General features: G+C 40.4%; 2 protein-coding genes across 8 annotated transcripts in view; one reads left to right on the plus strand and one right to left on the minus strand.

Annotated features, from left to right (window-relative positions):
• The window catches only part of glmna (glomulin, FKBP associated protein a), a 92138-nt gene that overhangs the window by 67233 nt on the left and 733 nt on the right, over window positions 1-24172 (plus strand). The window lies entirely within an intron of this gene.
• Window positions 1-24172, minus strand: part of btbd8 (BTB domain containing 8) — an 88697-nt gene that overhangs the window by 11491 nt on the left and 53034 nt on the right. For 6 of the 7 annotated variants that reach the window (XM_041208838.1, XM_041208839.1, XM_041208837.1 and 3 more), the window contains 6 exons: window positions 20772-20909; window positions 20035-20164; window positions 12007-12068; window positions 10995-11712; window positions 10386-10461; window positions 682-821 (listed from right to left, as the gene is read on the minus strand). In XM_041208838.1, coding sequence (XP_041064772.1) covers window positions 682-821; window positions 10386-10461; window positions 10995-11712; window positions 12007-12068; window positions 20035-20164; window positions 20772-20909 — 1264 coding nt within the window. The remainder of the gene's footprint in view (window positions 1-681; window positions 822-10385; window positions 10462-10994; window positions 11713-12006; window positions 12069-20034; window positions 20165-20771; window positions 20910-24172) is intronic. The other variant, XM_041208841.1, reaches the window with a different exon arrangement.

Genomic DNA, 24172 nt, shown 5'->3' on the forward strand with positions numbered 1-24172 from the left:
TGCTGTTGAGTCAGTGAAGCAACAAACTGAGGTTGTGTAATCAATGAGCACCTGCCAACAAACCCTCAGCAGCATTGATCGAGTTTAGCTAAACTAATTACCAAAAATTCTGTGTCAACATTTTTAAGTGGCTTTGCCGAATAGATTTTGCTTGGGCAGTATTATAAAGCACTCACGAGGTTACAATAATTAAGATTTTATCACAAAAGTCCTGATGAGTATGCAAGATTTTAAGTAGATTTTGCAAATGCTGCTAGCAGTTTTATTTTATAATTCTCATCAAATGCAAAAATAAAAAAAAGACAGGGGGATATTATTGGTATAAATGGGGAGGTGGTGGCATAATGGTATTGTCACTGGACTAATATTCCAGAGACCTAGGGTAATACCTTGGGGACCAAGGTTCGAATCCCACAGCAGCAGGTGGTGAAATTTGAATTCAATAAAAATCTGGAATTAAAAGTCTGATGACGACCACGAAACCATAGCTGATTGTTGTAAAGACCCATCTGGTTCACTAATGCCCTTTAGGGAAGAAAATCCTGGTCTGGCCTATATGTGACTCCAGACCCACAAGAATGTGGTTGACTCTTAAATGCCCTCTGAACAAGGGCAATTAGGGATAGGCAATAAATGCTGGCCTAGCCAGTGACACCCCACATCCCCCCAAAAAATGGATACCTTTAGCTTTGGCTGCTGCTCCAGATGCACTCCTTGCTCTCTGCTGAACAGATGAGTTACTGCTGCTATTCCAGGTTTTCTTCATATGCGCCTGTGACATCCCTTCATCTTTATTTTGTGTTTTCTGTTTGTTTGGCACACTACCAAAGAAAGACAACAAAAAAGTCATTCCATATTCCACTCTAGGTCCTTGAAATAGCACCAGCTATAAACACAGCAATCCATCCCAATCAAACAATGAAATACATGTAACCTCGCAAACCTTGGAAAAGTTTCAACTAACATTAGATTTGCCATTGCAAATCAATTTGGCTCATCATGAGGACTACTGCAGGGCCCTAAACAGATTAAAATATCAATTAAAAGTTATAAACTGGCAGTATGTTGGGCCAAAATGGCCTGTTTGTGCTGTAAACATTTTGTAAACAACGTTTACCCTGAGGCAAAGCCAACACTGACTGGAAATACACAATCCAATCAACAACCATACCATGTGACATAGAAAAGCGAATTGCGATCTTGAAAAATAAATTTTTAAAAAGTTCAAAGGTTTGCTTGTAAGTCAAAACTGACAATTCATATCAAAACAGGTCAGTAGGTAACATATCAACATTTTCTTTTCACAAATTATGTAAATTGCAACACTTCACAAGAATTTAATTTGTATTTCAATTTCACAGTTCATTGATTAAAAAAAAGTAGCCAATATAGCATGGTTGATAACGGCACTTCTCAAAATTAATAGCTGTTTCTTGTGCTTGTCTTTTTTGTACCCCCAAAAGGCAGCTACTGGAATACAATCCAAAGCAACAGTTGCATTCTACCACTTTATACCGGTGACTAATTAGTTAGCATACAGGGCTGCAAAGCTAATCCCGTTTTCACTTGACATCCATCCATTTTCCATAGAGACAACCAGATGGAAAGCAGAGCAAAAAACATGGCTAATTCTATCCCTTCCTAACCCAAGGAATTTTTGAATTTCTGGAGGGTGGTCTCTATGCTGTTGAGTCCAGCTTGATGGAGGACCTCATTGTTTGTGATTTTGCCCTGCCATCGAATTATGATGGACCTCAGGTGTCCTTGATGGAAGCGTTCCAAAGTTTTGATGTGGCACCTATAGCAGACCCAGGATTCTGTGCCGTACACATACACAGGATGGCAAACACAACGGACTGGAAGAGATTGATTTTAGTCTTCAGCTTAATGCCATACTGCTTCCAAACTGATAATGGAGTCGTTTGTTGGCAGAGTTTGTTTTCTGGATGTTCGCATAGATACCTTCATCCCTGGAAAGCACACTAACAAGATATGAGAGTTTTTCCAGTCTTGAGACTGGTGCCATCAACACTTATGTCTGGTATTGCATTGCATGTGCTTGGTGCTGGTTGAAACAACCTGTCTTGGAGACACTACTTTGGAGACCAAAATTTTTGGCAGCACTCAAGAATTTGCTCACCTTGGTCTGGACAATTGCAGAATCCTCAAGCAGATCTGCTTTGCAGGATAAACATCAAGGTGGTCACTATAAACTGTACAAGGGCACCCTAAAAATGCACCTTAAACTTCAACATTGCAGACCACATCTATTGGGAAAACGCTGCAGTCGACCACGTGCAGGCAAGTGCCTAAATGAGGTTCAATATGCTTTGAGGACCATCCATGCTAAACTCTCAACATCTGACATGCCAGAGGTGGCACAACTGGATGAAGTACCCCCCACCCTCAAGCACCAATGACAAGGTGAGCTGCCAGTTCTGTAGACATCCATGCCAATCTCAATCAGACACTTAAGTCATGAAGGGACCCACAAATTGACAAAATAATTTTACAAATTGGACAAACGAGAATTCTACATAAACCCAGGGAAACATAGGCCAGTCACTATGCCCCTCGTCACTCCCTTTCCACCCTAGAAACTTTCCTCTTAAAATGATGACAGCTAAATACTTCAAATGCTGAAATTAATTTCCTCCATGTCTCTACTGCAGATTTCAAATTACTTAAATCTCCATGTTTGAATCTCTACAATAAGGTTTTCTCCTTGCACAGCACTGAAACTACCCTAATGAAAGTCATGTTACTGTTGCTGTGGCGCATTATCCCTCCATCTCTCTGCAATCCATGATCAGCCAAACCATCTTCCTCCATTAGCAAGCTCAATGAGACTGCACTCACTCAGCTCTTACCCATCCACAAGACACAGAAGCAGAAGTAGGCCATTCTGCCCATCAACTCTGCTCCACCATTTAATGAGATCATGGCTGATCTGATAATCCTTAACTCCACTTTCCTGCCCTTTCCCCATAACCCTTGATTCCCTTGCTGATTAAAAATTCTGTCTATCTCAGCCTTGAATAGACTTAACGACCCAATCTCTACAGCCCTCTGTGGTAAAGAATTCTACAGATTCACTACCCTCAAAAGAAATTCCTCTTCATCTGTCTTAAACGGGCAACCCCCTTACTCTGAGATTATGACCTCTGGCCCGAGACTATCCCACAAGGGGAAACAACCTCTCAGCATCTACCCTGTCAAGCCCCCTAAGAATCTTATATGTTTCAATAAGGTCACCTCTCATTCTTCTAAACTCCAATGAGTACAGCCCAACCTACTCAACCCCTCCTCATAAGAAAATCCCTCCATACCCAGGATCAACATAGTGAACCTTCTCCAGACTGCCTCCAATGCCAGTATATATTTCCTCAGATAAGAGGACCAAAATTGTTCACAGTATTCTAGGTGTGGTCTAACTAGTGCCTTGTATAGTTTTAGCAAGACTTACCTATTTTTTTTTATACTCCATTCCCTTTGAAATAAAGGCCAACATTCCATTTGCCTTCCCTATTACCTGTTGATGTATAATAGCTTTTTGGGATTAGTTCACGAGGACTCCAAAATCCCTCTGTGCTGTAGTTTTCTGCAGACTTTCTCCATTTAAATAATATTCAGGCCCTCTATTCTTCCTGCCAAAATGAATAACCTCATATTCCCACATCATATTGCATCTGCCAAGTTTTTTGCCCACTCAGAACCTGAGTATATCCCTCTCTAGACTCCTTGTGTCATCCTTACCACTTGCCTTCCCACCTATTTGTGTCATCTGCAAACTTGGCGATAGTACATTCACTTCCTCATCCAAGTCATTAATATAAATTGTAAATAACTGTGGCCCCAGCACTGATCCCTGTGGCACTCCACTAGTTACAGGTTGCCATCCTGAAAATGCCCCCCTTGTCCCAACTCTGTCTTCTATTAGTCAGCCAATCCTCTATCCATGCTAATATACTACCCCCAACACCATGGGCTCTTATCTTATTAAGTAGCATTGTGTGTTAGCTTATCGAATGCCTTTTGGAAATCCAAATATATTACATCTACCTGGTTCCTCTCTATCTATCCTGCCGGCTACCTCAAAGAATTCTAATAAATTTGTTAGGCATGATTTCCCCTTCATGAAGCCATGCTGACTCTGCTTGATTACATTATGTATTTCTAAATGCTCTGCTATTAGATCTTTTATAGTAGACGCTAACATTTTCCCAATTGTGGATGTTAAGCTAACCGGCCTGTATTAACTTATTTTGTCTCCCTCCCTTTTTGAACAAAAAGGTGTTATATTGCAGTTTTCCAATCTTCTGGAACTTTTCCAGAATCTAAGAATTCTTGGACGATTACTAACACTGCATCCACTATTTGTGTAGCTACTTCCTTTAAAATCCTAGGATGCAACCCATCACGTCCAGGGGACTTATTGGCCTTTAGTGCCATTAGTTTCCCTAGTAATTTTTCTCTAGCGATAGTTATTTCCTCTCTCCCTGCCCCTTTTTGCCCTTGATTTAGTATTTTTCAAATGTTATTAGTGTCTTCTACCGTGAAGACTGATGCAAAGTATTTATTCAACTCCTCTGCCATTTCCTGGTTGCCCATTATTTCCCAGCCTCATTCTCTAAGGGACCTATGCTCACTTTGGCCTTTCTCTTCCTCCTTATATATTTAAAGCAGCTCTTACTGTCCGTTTTTATATTACTTACTAGTTTACCCTCAAAGTTTGTTTTCTCCCTCTTATTTTTTGGTCATCTTTAATTAGTTTTTAAAACTTTACCAATCCTCTGGCTTACCACTAATCACTGTATGTTTTTTCTTTCAATTTGATACACTCCTTAACTTCCTTGGTTAACCATGGTTGGTTTATCCCTGTCCTTGAATCCATCTTCCTCACTGGGATATATCTTTGTTGCAAGTCATGGAATATTTTCTTAAACGTCTGCCATTGTTCACTAACTGTCTTTTCTGCTAAATTCCTTTCCCAGTCCACTCCAGCCAACTCTGCCCTCATTTCCTTTGTAATTACCCTTATCGAAGTTTAGCACAGTTGTTTTCGACCCACAAATTTCACTCAAACTGAATGCTAAATTCTACCATGTTTTGGTCACTGTTTCCGAGGGGACCTTTTATTCAAATCATTTATTAGACCTGCCTCATTATGCATTATCAGATCCAAAATAGCCTGATCCCTGGTTGGATCCACAACATATTGTTTTAGGAAAGTGGCTCGAATACACAACGAATTCTTGCTCATGGCTACCTCTGCCAATTTTATTTTCCCAATCTACATGAAGAAGATTAAAGTCACCCATGATTAATGTACTGCCTTTTTTTTAAGCATGCCCTCATTATCTCTGGATTTATTCTCTGTCCTACGGTATAGCTACTGTTAGGGAGTCTATGGACTACTACCACCAATGTCTTCTTCCCCTTGTTATTTCTTACCATCTTCCAATCCAAGATCCTTTGTTATCATACTTATTCCATCTCGTACTAAAAGCTATCCCACCACCCTTTCCTTCCTACCTGTCCTTTCAAAAAGTCACATACCCCTAAATATTTTGTTCCTAGCTTTGATCTCCTTGTAACCACATCTCCATAATGGCTATAAGACCATACTCATTAACCTCTATTTGTGCCATTAATTCATGTTTTGTTCTGAATACTACATGCATTTAAGTAAAGGGCCAGTAATTTTGCATTTTTACCATTTTTTTCCCCCTTTGACCCTATTTGTTGCTTTTATGTTTGTACACTGTCACTTCCCGTCACATTCTGGGTATCATTACCTAAATAGCTGCCCTGCAATGCTGCCATATCTTTTTCTTTGTTAGCCTATGTATCCCCTCTCCAGAACTATTTCCCCACCCCCCCTCAATTTAGTTTAAAGCCCTCTCTACTACCCTAATTATTTCATTTGACAGGACACCGGTCCCAGCACAGTTCAGGTGAAGCCCATCTCACCGGAAGAACTCCCTTCTACCCTAGTACTGGTGCCACTATCCCATGAGCTGAAACCCATTCCTCCCACACCGATCTTTAAGCCACGCATTTAACTCTTTGACTTTATTTACCCTGTGCCAGTTTGCCCGTGGCTCAGGTAGTAATATTGAGATTATTATCTTGAAGGTTCTGCTTTATAATTTAGCTCCTAAACTGTTCAAATTCTTTCAGCAGAACCTCCTTTCTAGTCCTATCAATATTATTGGTACCAACGTGGACAAAAACAACTGGATCCCTCCCCTCTCACTCCGAGTTCCTCTCCAGCTGAAATGTCCTTAACCCTGGCTCCAGGGCAACACAGCCTTTGGGACTCATGCTTATGGCTGCAGAGAACAGCATCTATCCTCATTATACTGTCCCCTGCCACCATTACGTTCCTATTTCCTCCCCCCCACTTGAATGGCTCCCTGCACCATGGTCAGTTTGCTCATTCTCCCTGCAATCCACGCTCTCATCCATACAGCTTGCAAGAACTTTGTAACTGTTAGAAAGTTGCAGGGGCCGAGGCTCCTTGAACGCTATTCCCTGGACCCCCATACCTGCTTCACTTGCAGTCACACTCTCCTTCCCTGATCACAGACCCAAATTTGAATGACCTAATCTGAGGGGTGTCACCTCCTCCTGGAGCAAGTGTCCAGGTAACATTCCCCTCCTTGATGTGATGCAATGTCTGCAGCTCAGACTCCAGCTCCTCAACTCGGATCCAAAGTTCGAGCTGCAAACACAACTACAGATGTGTTCGCTCTGGATCACCTTGGTGTCCAGCAGCACCCATACATCACCCGTCCTGCCATCACTATTGTATTTTATTTAATTACTTAAATTATTTCCTCTAGTATCCCCACTCTTTTAAGCAAAAAGAACAGACTAGAGACTTAAACACAAACTAAAGACCTTACTTTTATTTTAAAGACTAGAAATACTCACCAACCATCTGCCCGCCATGCTCTTTCATGATCTCTTTCCTCTCTTTCCATGCTCTTTAATGGTCTCTTGCTCTCACTGTTAAAGGCAGGGTTAAAGGCCCCGCTGCTCCTTCTATTGGAACTGGAGCTTCCCCAGCAACAGCTTTGCTTCCTACCCCTATACTAATACCTCTATAGTGTACCCCAAAATTCTCTGTTTGACTGAAAGGCCAAATGTGGCTCAATGGGCCGAACAGCCTCCTTCTGTGCCATAAGACCCTAGACCATAATACCTGTTGAAATCAGCTAACTCAACAATGGCCACGTACTGAACCTATCAGCTTTTTTGGTCAGTTTGAAGTCAGGGCAACATGGTACAGTTCCTGAGTCAGTGGAGGAACTCCACCTATTTTTATGAACTTATGTGAACAAGAATTCAAAAAGCTCCTTTTAACAGGACGAGCTAATCTATAGCATCTACTTGTATTGGCATCTGGCAGACCTGCTAACCCTGAAGTTATTTTTGCAACCCTTTCAACCCCTCTTTCTGGGATAGCGCTCCCAATGAATACAATATTGCTCTGAAACCCCGGGGCATTTTTCAAAGGAAACCTTTCCAAGTGGCAGTTGCTTGGATAATGCAGAGAGCCTTGAAGAATTTTGACAGAACACCATGAAATCTTGCACACAGCTGGACTGCTGAGCAAAAAACTTTGCAGGCTCATTACTACCCTGCACAAGTGGAGACACCTATTGCAGCATCCAGATTGGAGCCAAATACCTAAGTTGCTCAGAAGTGCTACAGAGAGTGGCAAAAAAGTAGAATTTTAAATAACAGAGGGAGGAAGAGGGATAGAAAGGGAACCAGAGGCTAGAAAACTGCTGCGAGAATCAAGCACCCTGCAGAGATGGTTATGTGGAACAACATAAATGCAGTGACACAAAGACTTTCCCTTCAATGCAGCTCCCCTGACCACCACACAATTTCTGCCTAGCCTCCATCTGATCGTTTCCAAGCACCAAATTCAAGATTGGGACTGCAATATGTTGTTTTGGGTTGGTGGCAGATAGCTATAATCAGGAGTCAATACTAATGTGCCAACGCTCAAAAGAACAGTGAACTGCAGCTTCAATATGCCACCTTACAAAACTATTTATAACATGCTGCTAGTTACTAACTATGCTCCCAGTCACTCCCTACCCTCTACATTTTTCCTCCCAAAATGAAGCTACTAAATGTTTTAAATACTGAAATTAATTTCCTGGACTTCTTTGCCACACTTCACAAATTCCTTGAAGCTCCATGTTTGAAACTCTAATCAGGTTTTCTCCTTGCACAGCACTGAAACTGCTCTAATCAAAGCCATAAATGACATTATTGTGTCATGATGTCACACTGTGGCAGTGGTGCATTACCCCTCCACGTCCTCCTCCATCTCTCTGCAACCTTTGACTGGTCACCCACATCACTTTCCTGCATTATTGAATTCGATGAGACTGCACTCGCTTGGCTCTATCACCCATCCAATTGGAGCTGGGACTTCTCTAGCAATAGCTTCACTTCCCAACCCTCATACTAATACCTCTGTGTGCCCCCAAAATTATCTGCTCGACTGAAAGGTAATCCTTGGCAACATCATCCACAGATATTGGGTATTCACATATACCCTGGCACCATTTCTCTCAAACACTCCAGCTTGCGTGTTGACAGACTGCTCATTCAATATCCAGCACCGAATGAGCCTCCAATTAAACACAGGGAAGACCAAATCCATAGGCTTTGCACCCCGCGATAAACCTGTGATCGTGACACGGATTTTGTCCCCTTTCCCAGCAGCTATCATCTCCAGATGAAGCAAATAGTTCACAATGCTGGCATCCTATTCAATCCCATATCCTCTCCATCACCACCACATATTCACACCTCCACTGTCCCTTCTATTAAAACCCTTATATACACATCTTATACCCACGCATTACTGCTAGGCCATGTGTTCACTGAATTTTAGCTCATGTAAAACTCTGCTGCCTGTACTCTGTACTTCATGACGCTCGTGTACTGCCCATCCTTCTTGAAGAACCCTCTAGTCCTTCTGCACTCCCAATTCAAAATTCTCAAAAACTTATTAATCCTTTCACTGCCTTGCTCCAATCTCTCTCTAATCTCCTCCAGGCATACAGGCTCTCCATAACTCTGTTCCTCTGACTCTAACCTCTATGTTGCTATGAACAAACAAGTGTTTGAACACAGAGTCCACACCTATTCAGTTTAGGCAAATTAGTTTTTTGGATCTCTTATTTGAGATATCAGAATTTTTTTTTTTAAATAACGTACTTCTACTACTATCAAAATTAAATTTAATGTTTACAAGAGACTGAACTGGATTTTGCAATCAGCAGAGAACAAATTTAGCACAACGCCTTCTACAGGAGATTTGGGAACTGCATGAACAGGGCAAATAACTCTCCCCTTGACCACCCAGACTAAAGAATCTCTACTGAGGCATACACAGCCTGAACCAGGATGCGAAAGTTAGTATGGTCAACTCTGCATCAAATCATGGGCAGAAAGCAAAACAGAGAGGGAAAAAGAAAGATGGGATTGAGAGAGAGGGGAACAGAAAGAGGAAGGAGTAGGTTCAAATCTTTAATTATTGTTGGAAATTGGAAAAAAAATTAAATGAAAGACTCACATACTTCTGGAAGTTAGAGTGTCAGAAGGATTTGTCAGTAATTAAAACTTAACATGCTATAAAAAAAACTTACAATGAAATAGATAAGCTGCATGCATCTGTCTGCATGTCTGTGCATGTGTGCATATGTACCACGCAAGTACAACTTCACTCCCTTCATGTGGCAAGCTTCTTACGAGATTACTATTACAGAACAGTTTCTGAAGGAACCAGGCTAAGCTGGAAAGCAATTCCTAATTTCCGTATTTAACTGCGCATGTGTGGTCACTGAAGTTACTATCCAATTTACACTTCAGTATCAGTGCCTGCCAATAACCACAGTTACTTTTGCTGCAAAATGTGAGCCATGGTTAATTGAACCCTGATCAAAAGCATGACAGTAATCCAGCAGAGGGCACCATTATCTATAACAAATCAGGTTCAATTTACATACCTGAATGTGGCCTATTAAGATTTTGTTTTCAGAAAATACACTGGATAATTCTTGTTTTAATCTCTACAACTGAAGTTCTACAGTGCTATGGTCATTTAAGATCTACTTTACACCACTACTCTATTCAAGTATGGTCAACCATTGCAGATTTGATGGCCTGTTCCTGTGATGTGACATGCTATGGTTCAAAGTGTTTGGAATCCTAATATTGCAACATCATTAACTAGTTCTCAGCAGCAACGTTTTAAAATGTCTCCAAGATCCCATCAATACAGTGAGGGAGGGAGGGAGGGAATTAAATTAAGGAGTGACCGACATTCACATTTGAAAATCATTACTCACCTATTAGAAAGAGGTCTACCAGTTTTCGTTGATGCAGAAGGCGTCTTTGTTGCTTTGACGACGCTTGCTGGCCTAACTGCAAAGCAGTTAAAAAAAAAAGTTATATTTAAATGTGCAATTGTTCAGAGTTACCAAATTTTCTTCTATTGCAGCAACACGGTAAACTAGAAGAGGCCAACATAAAGATAGAGCAAAGCAAGTGTGCGCATGTGTGTTTGGTGCACAGAACGGGAGGAGGTGGGAAGGAGAATCTTAATTACTTTGAGTGGTATTTTCATCCCAGTCCCTACATTCCTTACTGAGAGGGGGCGGGGGTGTTTGGTATGAAAGTTAAAACCCCAGCTCTCAATTATATAGGTTTAAGCATAAGAGAGAAAGATTTGGTTTGGGGTTGGGTGGGGAAGGAGCAGGAGGAGGAAATATTAACAATAAACCAAAGAGTACACCAAGCATGCCTTGCCCAAGTACTTTTCACTGGATACAGCCAACATAGCAGCTAAAGTGCAGTTCATAGCTTAAAATATTCCAACCATGAAGCCTTGCAGCATACTTATGGAAAAGGAGAAATAGGGAGGATGGAAGAAATAATTTATTATATAAACAACAAACCTGCAGACTTCTGGCCAACTGGGCTCTTTGCTGTCTCCTGTGCAGCGCTTTCAACAGGACTGTTGACAAATGCCATTTTCTTGCCACGACTGTTTATTTCAACTGCATTCCCCTCTTGTAATCCACTAGTATGTCCATTTGCGCCCACAGTAGCATCCTTGTTTGAAAGTTCCAACTTGTCAGAGTTACACTTGTTCCCATTTTTCTCTGCCTGTGGCTGAATGGTTTTCTTCACTGGTTTTCCTAGTTTTGCTTGGATGCTGGAGGAACTGAGAGATACTTTGGGTCGTGCACCTGTATTTGCTTTTCCATCCTGCCCACCAACCCCTCTACTGCTCACTGTAGAACCTGTCTGACACGACGTACTGTCAGAGCATGCTTTCACTTTACTGACAATGCTCTCAACTTTTGTCTTGGCCTCGAGTCTAGCTTTTACAGGAGTGTTCATCTTTGTCGAGGTGCTTTTTTCATTGGCTTTCCCAGTTTTTGGCGTTTTCTCATTTGCTTTTTTAATGTCCTTTCCTTTTGCTTCACCTTTCCTCAAAGCACCAGCTGACAGTCGCCCATTGGCTGTATGCACTGAACCTTCAGACTTCATTTTTGAAGCGGACAATTGACTATTCGATACAATTGTATCTGTTGACAGCAGTTTCCCCTTTCTACACACTTGCTCTGCCACATCAAATGGAGAAGGGTCAAGTAGAGGACGTTTCTTTTGCTGTTAAGAGATGCAAGGTTAAAGCATAATTTTCCCCAAGAATAATATATTAACAAGTGGTGTGCCATTTACAAATTTATTTTTCAAAATTAGTGAGGGGAATATTAATTTATGTAACTTAAGTTACACTTTTGGATTTACAGCTACAGTTCTAAATGAATCCTGCTTAAATTTGTAATTTGAAAAGATAAAATGGTATATTAAATTAATGTCCAGTTCAGAAAATGCTTTTTCTAAATTTACAGGAAAATAATAGTGGCTAAGTTGGAAAATTACATTAAGTTGCCATCTTACTTGTGAACTGGTCAAGGTTGGTCTTTTGCCAAGCTTTCTATCATCACCTTTGTCGAGAGCAGCTGAAAAAATAATACAAATTAGTTAGCCATACACTAAATTGCCCATTCCCAGCACCAATATCGTAGATGTTGCCAAGCAAAATTCACCTAGTCGTCGCAAAACCTGGCCTGGGTAACATAATAGAACAGATTCAAATGGGCTGAAAGATGTACCACCTGTGTATTATATTCTACAAATATAACATAATAAAAAAGTTATTTTAAACAATTTAAGTTTTCAAGTAGGAACAGAACAAACTTGAGTACAACAGTATGAATCTACTACTTTCAGGAACTTATATAAAAGATCTAGTACCTTATTCTCTTGTGTATACCAGATTGGCACTGGTAACAGCATATTCAGACTTTAAAGCCTTCTAAAGTTGACATAAATACTTTGACAGATGGTTGAAAAGTAGCAGTAAAAGGTTAAACGATTACACAAAACATTTATTTTTCTCTTGAGCAAAAGCAAGCAATTGAAAAGGTCTGGATACATAGGAAATGTTTTCTAAATTTACTAGTGTATTGATGCCTGCACCACCAGGAACAAGGGGGAATTGAACATGCTTTAGACTCTGTTCATGCAGCTGGAAATCTTTTCTTTCTAAAGAGATGAAAGGAGCAACACATATTTGGCAATCTGCGCACAGTAACATGCATCCCCTCAAGAGTCTCAGTCTGAACTGGGTTGCCAACTTACTGATGAGGAAAAGACACTATAGCAATCAGTGATTACAGCAACAGAATTAAGACTCAGTGCAAAGATAACATTTTAGTATACTGTATGGGTAATTTGAGACATGTGATAAGTGTAGTATGTTTGAGAGGCACCATCTTTGGACTTGCCTGCAAAGCTCTCGACCCTTATGATTTTCCTCATCATTTCTAGCTGGATATGTTGTAAACTAAATGAGGGAGGTAAATTGCTGTGATTCATCAACAGTTCTATTAACATTGTATCATGCAATTACCAGAAAGTTGCAAAGTTAACTAGGTAATACTTGGATATTCTCTCATCTAGCAATTCCCTTGGTCCTACAAATCTTCCTATCCCACTCAAGTCTCCATGCTGTTAGATGGAGTGTAGGGATCAAGAAAATTCATTCATTTGTAGAAATGTTGTAAAATTGGTCTAATCCCAACAGGAATTTAACTCCACCTCCAAAGCTGCAGTTCTGAAACACCCGCGTGTCTCAATGCATCAACTATCAATTAAAAACATGTAGGTCTACTTGGCAATGAGGTTAACTAAACAAATACATTCATCTTCAACAGAATCGCATCCCCCACCACAATTATGCAAATCAGACTAAGTAATGTTACAAAGAACTGATCAAGTCTTCTGTTCATTTTTGGCCAACATAAGGATGGGATACTCATTCAATAGCAAAGAACTCCAGTTGAAGACGACATTAAAGGCCAGAGCAACTGGAATGCTTAAGAGTTACTATATAGAAAAGCTTGGTAGGTTAACCTATCAGCAGTCAGAAACAAATATAGAACCAATGGGAAACTAATTAAATTGTTTCCTGGATGTTGAAGAATTTGCCTAATTCAATATGGAAGACAGGGGGTTTGTGCCATCTGAACCCCTCCTACCTTACTATCTATAGGTTTTCATGAGGATACAGGATTCCTGCAGTACATATGGGTACTCTGATTAGAAATAGGCTGTAACCTAACCATCTCCCCTTGACATTCAATGGCATTACCATCACCGATTCCCCCCACTATCAATATCCGGGGGGGGGGGGGGGGGGGGGGGGGGGGGGGGGGGGGGGGGGGGGGGCGGTGGTGTTACCATTAATCAGCAACTAAACCAGCCATATAAAAAAACACTGTGGCTACAAGAGCAGGTCAGAGACTGGGAATTCTATGGCAAGTAACTGACCACTTGACTCCCCAAGTCAGTGCATCATCTACAAGGCACAAGTCAAGAGTATGATAGAATACTCCCTGCTTGTCTAGACGAGTGCAACTCAACAACACTCGAGAAGCTGGACATAATCCAGACAAAGCAGGCTCAAATGGCATCCCATCCATCGCCTTAAACAGTCACTCCCTCCACCACCGATGCAAAGTAGCAGCAGTGTACACAATCTACAAGGTGCACTGCAGTAACTCACTAAGGCACCTTCAACAGCACCTTTCCAAACCTGTAACCCCCACCACCTAGGATACAGGCAGCAGATACATGGGAACATTACCACCTGCAAGTTTCCCTCCAAGCCCCACACAATCCTGACTTGGAACTACATTGCCATTCCTTTCTGGGTCAAAATCCTGGAACTCCCTCCCTAAACAACACCGAGAGTGTACCTACACCACATGGACTGCAGTGGTTCAAGGTGGCAGCTCACCCCCACCTTCTGAAGGGCAGTTAAGAATGGGCAATAAATGTGGCCTAGCCAGTGATGCCCACATCCATTAAAGAACAAAAAAATTGCTGTTTAATATAATTGGGATCAAGATCCATGATTGGAAAACGATGGTGCAGATTGTAGGACAGCTTGTGTCCTTCTCTGTCCATTGGTTTTCATAGTGTATATTGTTAAACAGTATCTTACTTTATTTAAAAACATGACTTAACTTACCAACATTCATACCATATATTTCAATTTTTCTACAATCCTTCAAAGAAACATAGCTATCCCTGCAAGATATGATTTTCACTTTATTTTCAACTGCTTTCCCAGTATTCCTGCTAGTCCTGAATGCATATACGGAGTGAATCTCAAATTCCTGGATGCCAGAACAGTATTTCACATGCAGAAGCAGACAACTGACCAGTCAACCTGATATTGTTAGATTCCCAACATTGATATGAATAGCTTCCAGACCCAGCATGCAAATTCTTTGCTTCATCAGAGTTTTCAACATATCTGGAGTGTTTCAGGCTAGGTCACAAAAAAGACTGATTCCAAGGCAAGCAGTTTCTGAAAACTCACCTGGAAACTGATGTTTTTAAAAATTGCAACTGAGAGATGTCCCCTCATCAACATGCAGACAGATTACGGCTGGAGTTGCTGATTACCACTCAGCTAAGGTTAGGTCACTGCTCATCATAAGACTGATTTGAATGAAGGACCTTCAGCCCATTTCACCTATTCTTTTCCTCCCCAGAATATCAACTCAAACCAGTCACTCTTCCTGGGTAACACATTCTACAAAGCTGACTACCCTTAATGTAAAGCAATATTTAATCTCACAACCTTGTCTGTACTAGTGCCCCCTATTCTGATCTATCTTAAATTATTATTTCTCTTGATTTTCATGGTTGCATCAATTTCCTAAATCGCTAACACTACAGCTCAGCCTCATTGCTCTACATTGGCTGCCACCTAACAGGCCCTCCAGGCAAAAAAGGCAACCAAACCAGAACACTGAACAGTTTCAGTATAACCTCCAAGTCTTTGAACACAGCCTATCTGACAATATAACCTAGCATCTCATATGGGTAAAATATTGTGAGTAACCAGTCAAAGGCCTGCTAGATCTTTTAACTTTCCCCTTGGCAAGTTGTAATTTACTCAAATATGTAGTACCATGCATTTGCCAGAACTGAACATCTTTTGCCAATGATCAGCTCAGGTGCAAACCCTGGTGAGCTCTTACTGTAAAATTTTAACTGCTTCCTCAAGAGCTCACAGGTTGGTATTACCTGCATTTAGTCTGTGAAGCTGGGCACTTGTGTATACCTGTACCAGGAAAAAGATGTAGTGACAGTAGGGGATCCTTGTCCACTCCACTCAATACTTTCTTCAGCACAACCTAGCCATCTTACTTCCTTTGCTTTCTTCCTTTTAGTGAGGTACTAATCAGCAATGACCTTAGTTTATCACAGGATCATTACAGATGAAGGAAGCCATTGTCTACATTAATTCATCCATCCAGGAAGACCCTGACAACCAATTGGTTCTTTAGTGATTACTGGGCTGTTGCCCCATTATTCTTTCCCAAAGTCCATTCCAAACGTTAATCAATCCTCATGAATAATTTTCTGTATCAATTCTTAATGTGTCTTTTATGACTTTGAGCCCAAACTCCCTTGACCTACCCTTGCAATTTAGTTTTGAAGTATAAAAGTGTCTCACGTAGTACATTTATTAGAAACCTTCTTCTAAAAAGGTGCATTGTTATATGACCCCCATCTGCCTCCAGAGTCAATTTCAGATGTAGTTTCAACAAAAAAAGGTCAGGCAAAATTTTATACATCTAAATCAATGTTACTGATCAAATATTATTTTCTTGATACTTGTGTGCACTTTCTTGCAATGACAACTATTAAAATCAGACTAATTTTGCAATAAGCTATGACTTGAAATATCAGACTAAAATGAACCTTAGATGCCAGATACAGTTTGATCACTTCGACTTGCTTCCATCCTGTCAGGATCTCCCTCAATGCAAAGGTCAGTATTTGATAGAACCTTATAGTGCAAGAGGCCATTCAGTCTATTGTGCCAGCTCTTTGAAAGAGCTATCTAGTAGTCCCATGCCCGTTCTTTCCTCAGTTCTGTATGTATCAAGTATATATCCAATTCCCTTCTGAATCTGCTTTCACCACCCTTTCAGGGTATGGATTTGAGATAACTCAGAGTTAAAAGAAATCCTTTCATTACCTTGAACATTAAATTACTCCTTAACCTTCTCTGCTCTAAAAGCAACAATCCCAGCTTCCCTCATGTTTCATAAATCAGCTTGTCTAAATCTCATTAGGCCAAATGATGGAAAATTGTCATTCAATACTTAATATGAGATAATTTTGGTAAAATGTATATAACACCATCGTACCACTCCACTATCCCTTCTTAAAACCATCCATCAGCAAGCCCTTTTATAATCCAGTATGTCCACCACACATAACCAACAATATGGGTAAGATACAAAAGCAAGACCTGACAGAAGCTATATATATCACTGGGGGAGAAAAGAGCAAGAAAATACAATTGTTACTGCTCTCCAGAAGTGATTTGTGCTTTGAGTTGCTAAAATGGAATACAAATCCAAGAGAAAATGTTTTTTTAAATATGCCCTTGGATTGTATTTAAACCTGTCTTTTCAGGATCAAATAACTGAAAGCCACTCGAGCTACTCTTTTGTGGTGTTTGATATCATTTGAATGAGATTGTTTTACAGACTTGTAACATATAGCAGGCCTTAACCATTAATGCATTCAATTTCTTGACAAGTGCATTATGACAATGGACCTTCCTTATAAAAAGAAAGTGCCATACATTAATCAAACATTCAAAAGATTTAGTAAATGAGTTGAAATCCTATGAGTTTTTAAAAGCAGCTTATCCTGTGATTTGCTTCAAATTAATACCAGCTCTTTTGTTACACTTAATGAATAAAGACATAACACTGACAAAAAATGGCCAATTACACAGTAATTGTCAATTATTCTTATATTCTTGGTAATTACCCAGCGTCAAATTTTATTTCATGGTGGTATTTCGGATTGCTTCTAAATAATTGCCCAGTAATCACTTTACAATTTTACATCGTAAAATTCCTCAGGAATTAGAAGTTGATGTTTTAAAATCAGAACTGACAGGGTGACTTTTTAGTGGGTGGTGCAGCATGCCAGAGCAAACAGAGTTTCCACATATTCAACTCTTTCAACTCCCCCATTTCACCACATTCCTAATTTTAATTATGGTGAGGCAGCAAGTGGAGGAAGTCAACATGGGCCATTGTGCATTGCCTGCAATTGCCTGAAGAGTCACATTTGAGGAGGCCTGGAAGCAGGCCATTCGATATTCTTACATGCAGGAGGAATGGCAGACAGTGTTGCCATTCCAAGTAAGATGGAGAGATTTTACACTTTAATAAACCATTTTGTGAGTTGCGAGGTTACATATCCTCAGATATATCTATCATAAATTCAAAAGTGCCACTTATCCTTCATCAGCCAGTTCACTGAAATAGTTCTCAATCATTCCAAATGCTTCCACCTCTTTATCGTTGGCCACTGCTTTTGAATAATGGAAATGTTTTGTAGATAGATTCATGGGAGTATCATCCATTCATGGTCTATGATAATCACAATCATTGTAATGAGGAATGACATCACAGCAGTTACAAGTGAATTTAGCTCAAGAGAAATCAATGTGTCAACCCACAGTTACACAATGTATGGAAAGCAGGGGAAGGTTCATTATTTCTTGCTAAATATAGACCAGATAAATGCTGTGCAGAAAGGTGAACATTATTTAATAAAAATATTTAGTTAAACCAAATATCAAACAGTGATGTGCATTTGAAGTAGGGCCAGATAGCTCAAATGGTTATGCGTGGTGCTTGATAATGCCATGGTTCAATCCCCTGTACTGGCCAAGGTAGTTCTGTGCAGCCTGTCTCTTCCGATTGCCCAATTGTGATATCATGGCATCACTGAGGTATAGCAAGCCTCAGACAACACAGAGGACACGATATATGTGAAACATAAGTATGAGGGGATACGTAAAAATAAACTCACATGACTATTTCCTGACCCTACCCAAGAAAACTAACAGTAAATATGTTGTATACTGCATCCATATAACATGTTACCATTTAATTTATTTTGGAGATTCTATGTAATGAAATAAGTGAAGTGATTGGACAGATGAAAATTGAATCCCAGATCATGTAATAATAAATCTGTCACATTGCCTGCATGAAGCTTGAATAACCAACATAAATTTTAAAACAAAATAAGTTAATGACAATATTTAACTTGAAAACTGGTACTCATTTATCCAGCCTCCAGCAGATTGAAGTTGCACTGCATCCGCCTTGCTGTTCATCAACATCCAGCATAGATGACTGTTGTAAGTAGTATTAGCAGAGAGGTGACTGTCCTGAGAGCTCTTTAGGAACATCAAACATCAAAAACTATTTACATGCAAAATTTTCCCAGCTTGTTCAGCTGGACACAGTCGGGATAAATTTTGCTTTGCAATTATTGCAGCTGAACTGCAGATAGGGTGAAACAGCTACAATTGCATGGGGTAGGCTCCTGGAGGTGGTCACACACTTGACCATCTAAACGCGATTCCCACAAATACATGGTCGAGTTTGACTAGAGGTTGCATCAATGGGAAGCAATAATCATTTTTTACATCAATCTCGCAGGGAATTTGTTATAAATAGGGTTGTTCAACCCGAGTGTTTACCACTTCAATGCAACGAATCGATTTTATGCTCTCTAGAATATGGTTATTAATTTGCTACGTTCTCCATGGCAGAGCTTCAAGCTACACTTACTCCATAGCCTCACACCCATAAAGCAGTTTAATTCACGATTGCGTAACAGACTTCGCAACAAAGAACAACATTCACCGTATCAAGCAATTAAAACCTCATCCTGCAAATACTGGCGTCAATCAGAGCAAGAGAGTGTTTAATAACTGTTAAATAGCCATCCAGGCCCTTAGGGACACTTTAACTGACTTAATAACAGCAACCTGCAAAATAAATCACGAATCCCAATCGTACAGAGCAAAATCATGTATGCGCACCATCAGCTATGCACAAACACCACAGCACCGGCTGCCCAAGGTTCTCCTAACCTAACAGGATGATAAAATGATTCAAAACAGTTACGAATTATCTAACAAATTGAATAGAACATAAAGCACTATAAAAAAGGTTAGATCAAGATATAGAAAATCTCAGTGCTACAGTATGACTGACCCCACATCATTGTATGAATTTTATGGCCGACAATGAAATTATTGCTATTCAAACCTGCATGACAACCCCATCTTTTAAAAAAAATAGCCAATTAATGGTAAATTTCCTGTACACCCCTGGATGGAAGGTTGTAACATTTGAAAAACGATCAGTCCGCACACAATGCCTGCCCACGTTTTTACACGCTTTAGAGAACAAAGACAACCTCGCAGATTATTGGCAAACATAATTTTGTAGGTGACAAAACTCCAGGAACAGCCTCCTCCACCACCTATTTTTTTTTTGTTTGAGTATTACAGACCTGCTTGTATTTGCTCCTGGTCTTGAGGTTTCATCAGTTTCCAGCCTTCCGTGTGACGAACTGCATAAAAAGACTGAACCAGAAACGTCCAGAGCTTGTCAAAGAGGGCCGAGATCTCACTCGCAAAACCCTGTGCAAGAGGACGAATCAGGAGCTGGTAAACCACGTTACTATAGCAACCAAATCATTATTCCACTCAAGAATCTGCTAACTCCCCCAGCTAATCAATGATGTCACTTGCTCCGCCTGGACAACCGTCTGGTGTAGTAAGGTTTTTTTAAAAAAATAAACCCTCAGTATCAGACACCGACACTTCGCAGTGCTGAAATCACACACTGTGATCCCTCTGTTTGCTACAGCAGTTAAGCAAGCATTAACATCCAGCTATTTCCTGGTGCCACAAGGTCAAATTCTCTCAAGACATATGAAGTGATCGATTTATGCTGCTGACAGAAAAGTTTCTACATGGAAGCCACTACATTAAGCTAATTAATCCTCCCACTTCAGGAGAGGGCAGAACTGTGTCAGGCAGATGCAAACGCAGTAAGAGTAGAGTAAGAACTTGTACATTAACATGGCATGGACAAATAATGATATACCGGGAGCAAATAAATTTTGGGAAGTGTTACATTTGTGGCCAACAGTTACCATATATTGTTCCAGAAATAAACTATTCAAAGCTCTCTCCTTTTCTGAAATAAACTTAAGCTTAGATGTTTATATGATTAAATACTTGCCACCTCTTTGTGAGCCACCTGGCTCCTTAGCAAGTCCACAGCTATAAATTGCAAGCAGCCGTCTGTCACTGTAATGTTTTGTTCAATGGCTGCAAAAATTCTTTCCACCAGATATGGTCTTCTGCTCATCGTCTGAGCCTAGAAAATAGAGTTATTTTATAGCTGGCATTTTCAAAACAAATGTAGCTTTACCTTGCAGCTTCCTCCTTTCAGTACTCATGAAAAAAAATTTAATCTGCTTTACAAAAATGCATTAAGTAGCAAACTAGATGAAATTCTGCACACCAAATATGCAGGCTATTTAGTACTATACAGGCGGAGTGGTGAGCACATTACCAGGTGTGCTCTCATTTGCTCCATTTCCAGTGCACTTAGCCCCAAAGGATTCTTGAAACCAAGGTAACATGTTCCCCAAGAGAGCTGCATTTGTAGCCTGGAGTATATGACAGATAAGATGGATTATGCCAAGGAAACAGATGTCTCTTAAAATAGATCAACTACTGCATACCTGGTTCAAATATCTAGCATCCAGATGCAAGTGTTTCCACATACAAGGTTAAATTAGGTCGAGAGCTTTCACATATATTACAATAAATTTAGCTCCAAATTTAAAAAAAAACTTTTCCCCTAAGTAATTAGTGTTGTAATAATAAATCAAAAGCAGCTCCAGTGCAAATATGTAAGCTTGGAGCCATGACATCTGAAACTTTAAGTATGATTTATTTTTAGCAGCCTTAGCCATGTATAACAGGCATCCCATTTCCTCTGGTGGAGGTAGAAAGAAAACCTTGAATGCTCACAAAAAAAAATCAGAAAATGCTTCCATTATTTTTCTTTCTTGAAGATGAGCTGCTCCCAAACTTGTTCCACACACTCTCTGACAGCAAGAGCATGAGAGAACAGTCAGACACACATGCATTTCACATTTCTGGGGAAATGTTTGGTTTCTACCTATTACTTCCCCAAAGTGCCACGGCAAAGATAGACAACTCATTGCATGGAGAATTTTGGCAGTGAAAGCTCATTCTTCCATGCTGTGCTGCCGAATGTTGGACTTCAAATATTCTGCACCACAATGTTTTCATACCATGATTAAAAACTTCTCAGTTTTCCTTTTCAATCTTTTCTTAATTTAATGGTGTTCTCTCTTCACTTCTGTCTTTCCTGCGCCAACTACTAGCACTTTCAAGTCAAGTGCGCTTGTATTTTTGTGCATTTATACCAATTTGAAATACAAGGAAAAACAGTTGCTGTGGTAAATTGAGCAGTTTGTCTGCATGAGCCCTTTATCCATCTGTTAGCTGCCAAAACATGTACATGCAAACATTTCACGCTATGCCAGTGAAGGAGATCAGATCTGGCTGCCAGCAAGGTATTTCGTGTGGTGTGGATCAGGCTTTTGAAAGTGGAATCAGAGCTGTAAATCAAAATCAATACAGAATCCTGTGTGTGTTTATATACTGCTGCTGTATGCATCATCACTATTGTGCTCAACATAACATCCAACATTAGTGAAGTGGGAGCTGTACAATTGCAAAGATAGGCTGCATTACCATAGCCTTCCCTGAACTGCAGGCAGTAAAAGGATCCTCTACAATGATGCAACTGACTGCTGGCTTCTGAGGAGCTATGGCATAAGCTTTGTCCATCTCAGATCCATGTGGAACAGACCAGAGATGAAGCAAAGATTTAACTGCCATGACCAGATATCATAACATGCATTTTTCTATAGGGCCTTTAACACAGTAAACATTCCAAAGGTGCTTCAGAGGAGCATACCCAAAGAAAATTGAACACCAGCCACAAAGAGATATTAACATAGATAACCAAAATCTTGGCCAAAGTAGTAGTGCTTAAAGGAAAGTCTTAAAAAAGGAGAGAGAGGTTTAGCATGGGAACCCCAGAGTTTAAGGCAGGGCCTTGGAAGTTAAAGGCACAGCCACCAACAATGGAGCAGTTAAAATAGGGGATCTGCATAAGACAAAAATTGAAAAAGCACCAATTCTCTTGGAGGGCTTTAGGAGGTCACATTGATGGTGGTGGTAAGCCCTGGTGAGATTTGAAAACATGGATGAGAATTTTAAAAATTGATGTTGCTTGAACAGGAGCTAGTGCAAATTAGTGAGAATAAGGGTGACGGGTGAACAGGACTTTGTGCAAATTAGGATATGGGCAGAGTGCTAGATGATCTTAAGTTTATTGGAGCATGAAGATGGCCCAGAAGTGCATTGGAATAGCCCAGTCCAGAGGTAACAAAGACAGACGCGGGTTTTAGCAATAGATTATCTTCTTATCATGACCATGGACAGCCTATACATGGCCCAGCCAGAACTGGACACATTTTTGCACCTTGTTGTTGAATTTGGCAAGATCTGCAATAATGCAGGGTTCCTCTAGCGATAGACATTGCAGGAGATGTTGCATAGTCTGTGGCTCAGTTCCACAGTCACAAGTTGTCGGGCAGGTTGTATAACCCCATTTGCTTAGTGACACCTTTGAACGACCTACACCAGTCCTAAGTCTGTTAAGGTACTTCCAGGTTGCCCAGTTGCAATTAGCTTCTGGGGGAAGGCTTTCATCTGGTAGAATTTCCATTGCTGGGGGTTGTTCGAGACTGGCGAGCCGGTCTTTCCACAAGGCGATGCAGGTTTCAGATGGGGTTGATTGTAATGGAACAACACTGTTCATGAAGCTCTTCCTTGACTTTAGGCAGCTGGGTGTAGGTGTCTGACCATGAGGGTGCCTCTCATCTAAAGTTTGACAGAGTCGCTCTTTCTTGCTGGCTACCGTTCTTCTTATATCAGGGGGAGCGATACCTGTCAGGATATATAGGCTATTAGTGTTTGTTGGTTTTAAACAACCTGTGATAAGTTGGCAGCTTGGATTCAGAATGGCATCCATCTTCTTAGCGTGAGTAGATCTTTCCCATGCAGGGCAGGCGTATTCAGCAGTGGAATAGCAAACAGCAAGTGCACTGGTTCGTAATGTGTTCGAGCTTGCTCCCCATTGTGTGTTAGTGAGCTTATTCAGGATGTTATTTCGTGTGCTCACTTTTGCCTTTGTCTTTTCAATGTGGTTCAGCAATAGATGAGCTGAACTGATGTTAGAGAGATGGAAATAGGCGCTCTTAGTGATGATGGGATACATGGTCAGAAGCTTCTCTGTCAAATATGACACCAATTTTGTAAGCGCTGTGGTTCAGCCTCAGATACCAGGGAGAAGGAATAGAGACAGTGGCTAGTCACTATGATTTGTTGGGCCAAATGGACTTTCTCCACAACATAAAAGATTGCTGGAATAGGTCTTGTATCATTCTATCCTCTGCTAAATAACAGGTTGTAGCTTGTCATCCCTCAAAGTTAACAGAGCAAACAAAGAGTGTAATCCTTTCTAGAGAATCA

Source organism: Carcharodon carcharias, chromosome 16 (assembly GCF_017639515.1).
Source record: "Carcharodon carcharias isolate sCarCar2 chromosome 16, sCarCar2.pri, whole genome shotgun sequence".
Classification (NCBI taxonomy): domain Eukaryota; kingdom Metazoa; phylum Chordata; class Chondrichthyes; order Lamniformes; family Lamnidae; genus Carcharodon; species Carcharodon carcharias.